Source organism: Lepeophtheirus salmonis, unplaced genomic scaffold (assembly GCF_016086655.4).
Source record: "Lepeophtheirus salmonis unplaced genomic scaffold, UVic_Lsal_1.4 unplaced_contig_3839_pilon, whole genome shotgun sequence".
Classification (NCBI taxonomy): domain Eukaryota; kingdom Metazoa; phylum Arthropoda; class Copepoda; order Siphonostomatoida; family Caligidae; genus Lepeophtheirus; species Lepeophtheirus salmonis.
Window position 1 is genome coordinate 1 of NW_027294041.1, and position 1,922 is coordinate 1,922.

Here is a 1,922-nt window from a genome sequence, read left to right on the forward strand (position 1 = left end):
AAAATCAGATAACTTCCTAAAAACCCCTTAGTGTTAGTCTCCGTTTTTTACACTTACCTTTGGTAAAAAATGAGTTCTTCTCAGACAAATAAACACACTAACAAACAAACTTTTAACATTGAATTTTGTGCTTCAATTAAAAATGTTATGAATAATTTGAAAAAGAGAAGGAAGTAGACAAAAATGTTTCTTTAAATATCATTTTGTAATGTTTTCAGAATTCCTAGAAGTAAAACAATTAACAAGGAACTTTCTTTATTTTATTTTTTTACATACACATTCTGATATATTATTCTTTGGTGCAAAAAAATATCTAAACTATCAAAGTGACTTACATTTATAAAAATATACAGTTATAAATTTACATATTATCTTTTTACAATAAATATGTATTACAACGACTTGATAAACATTCATAAAATGATTCTAAGTAAGCGTAAAGGAAGTGGTTAACAAATGAGATATAACTTAGGGATGTAGAAATTACTGGAATCCCGGCGAGCGTAAAACGAGTCAAGATCATCATTGCACCCTTTTTCTGTTGAGAATGTTTGGATGTTCAGAATAAGGAGAAGTACCTATAAATAAGTGAAAAAATGTTTTGCAGGTAAAATATATATACTCGCCGGGATTTCAGCAACTTTCCCATATCTAATAGTTAGTATATGTATTTAAAAATAAGATATGCAACAAAGCGTATTTGGATTTCAAGATTCAATCATTGTAAGAAGTACAGACACAATATGTAATGGTAATGTTCAGGTAATGTTTATTTACATGATATCTAATTGGTGAAAAAATTAGTCCTCACTCAGACTACTTGAACAACTACTCTCTTCATTGCCCTGATCTGAAAAGGAGCTCGTAGACAGAGACCTTTGATTTATTTCCTGTTCCTTTGCTTCCTCCACTTTTTTATGCTTCGCCTTCGCATATTGAACCCCAGCAACTCCCAGACCTGCAATTACACCAACGCCAGTCACAAAACTAGCAGCAGTTGCAACTCCCAGGGCTGCAGCTGCACAACCACTAACGATCCCACCTCCTAGACTTGGAATTGTAATCAAGGTTGTGGATGTTAGCCCTGCCGTCCCTAAAACTGTATGAACACCCAGGACTTTCTCAGTTGTGTCCCAAGTTTTTGAGCCCATTGATTGATCTGATGGAGATTTCTGCGGTGTTCTTGGACTTGATCTTCCAGACGAACGAGAATGAGTAATTCGACAATCTTTTACACTTGAACTTCGCTTTGCTTTAGGGGGAACAGGCTGTTTGTTCTCCATGTAAGAACTGAAAATATACATATATGTTACATTAAAGAAATAATTAAATTAGACTTTAGAGTAAAAAATGACTCACTGACAGTCCATTACAGTTTTACTTCGGATACCAAATTTTCGTCTTTGAATCTGAGCATTTCCAATAGATGATGTTTCGTTGGAGTTTTTTGAATGATTAATTTCATTTTTAATGGGAGAAGAAGTGATCGGCATGGGTGAAAGGATATTCGCAGAGCAAATGCTCATGGATCGTCTCGCGAGGATTTCTGGTGGAGGTCGACTAGACCTTTCTTCGAAGGACGATTTTCGTTCCATTGCTTTTCTTTTAAGAAAATAGTTATATTGAAATACGAATCACTTGAGTTATGAATAAAACTGTCAAGAAAAAAGAGAAATTATCTAATGGTTTTATGTTTCAACTTTAAAACAGATAAAAAATATAATTTTATAAATGTATTTCATATTCAACACACAAACAACTACATATTTTGTATTTTTTTTTTGAATGATTTAAAGTTCGTAAACTTGTTTTAGTATTATTCGAAAATCTTCCTCAAAAAAAAACAACAACTTATTTTTTAAACTTATAAATTCTTATTATATTTAGTCATAAATAGCTGGTTGTTTTTGATTATTTTGAAA

General features: G+C 32.0%; 1 protein-coding gene across 2 annotated transcripts; it reads right to left on the reverse strand.

Moving 5' to 3' along the window:
- Positions 1-244: 244 nt before the first annotated feature.
- LOC121131275 (uncharacterized) lies at positions 245-1,722 on the reverse strand. 2 transcript variants are annotated; one of them, XM_040726769.2, is made up of 3 exons: positions 1,360-1,722; positions 778-1,290; positions 245-578 (listed from the first exon to the last, which is right to left on the reverse strand). In XM_040726769.2, exons 1-2 carry the CDS (start codon positions 1,593-1,595, stop codon positions 801-803), a joined length of 726 nt encoding a protein of 241 aa, XP_040582703.1. In that variant the 5' UTR covers positions 1,596-1,722; the 3' UTR covers positions 245-578; positions 778-800. The 2 variants fall into 2 exon arrangements, with proteins under 2 accessions (XP_040582703.1, XP_040582702.1); XM_040726768.2 differs by lacking the exon at positions 245-578 and having other exon boundaries at positions 653-1,290; positions 1,360-1,720.
- Between the last annotated feature and the right edge of the window lie 200 nt (positions 1,723-1,922).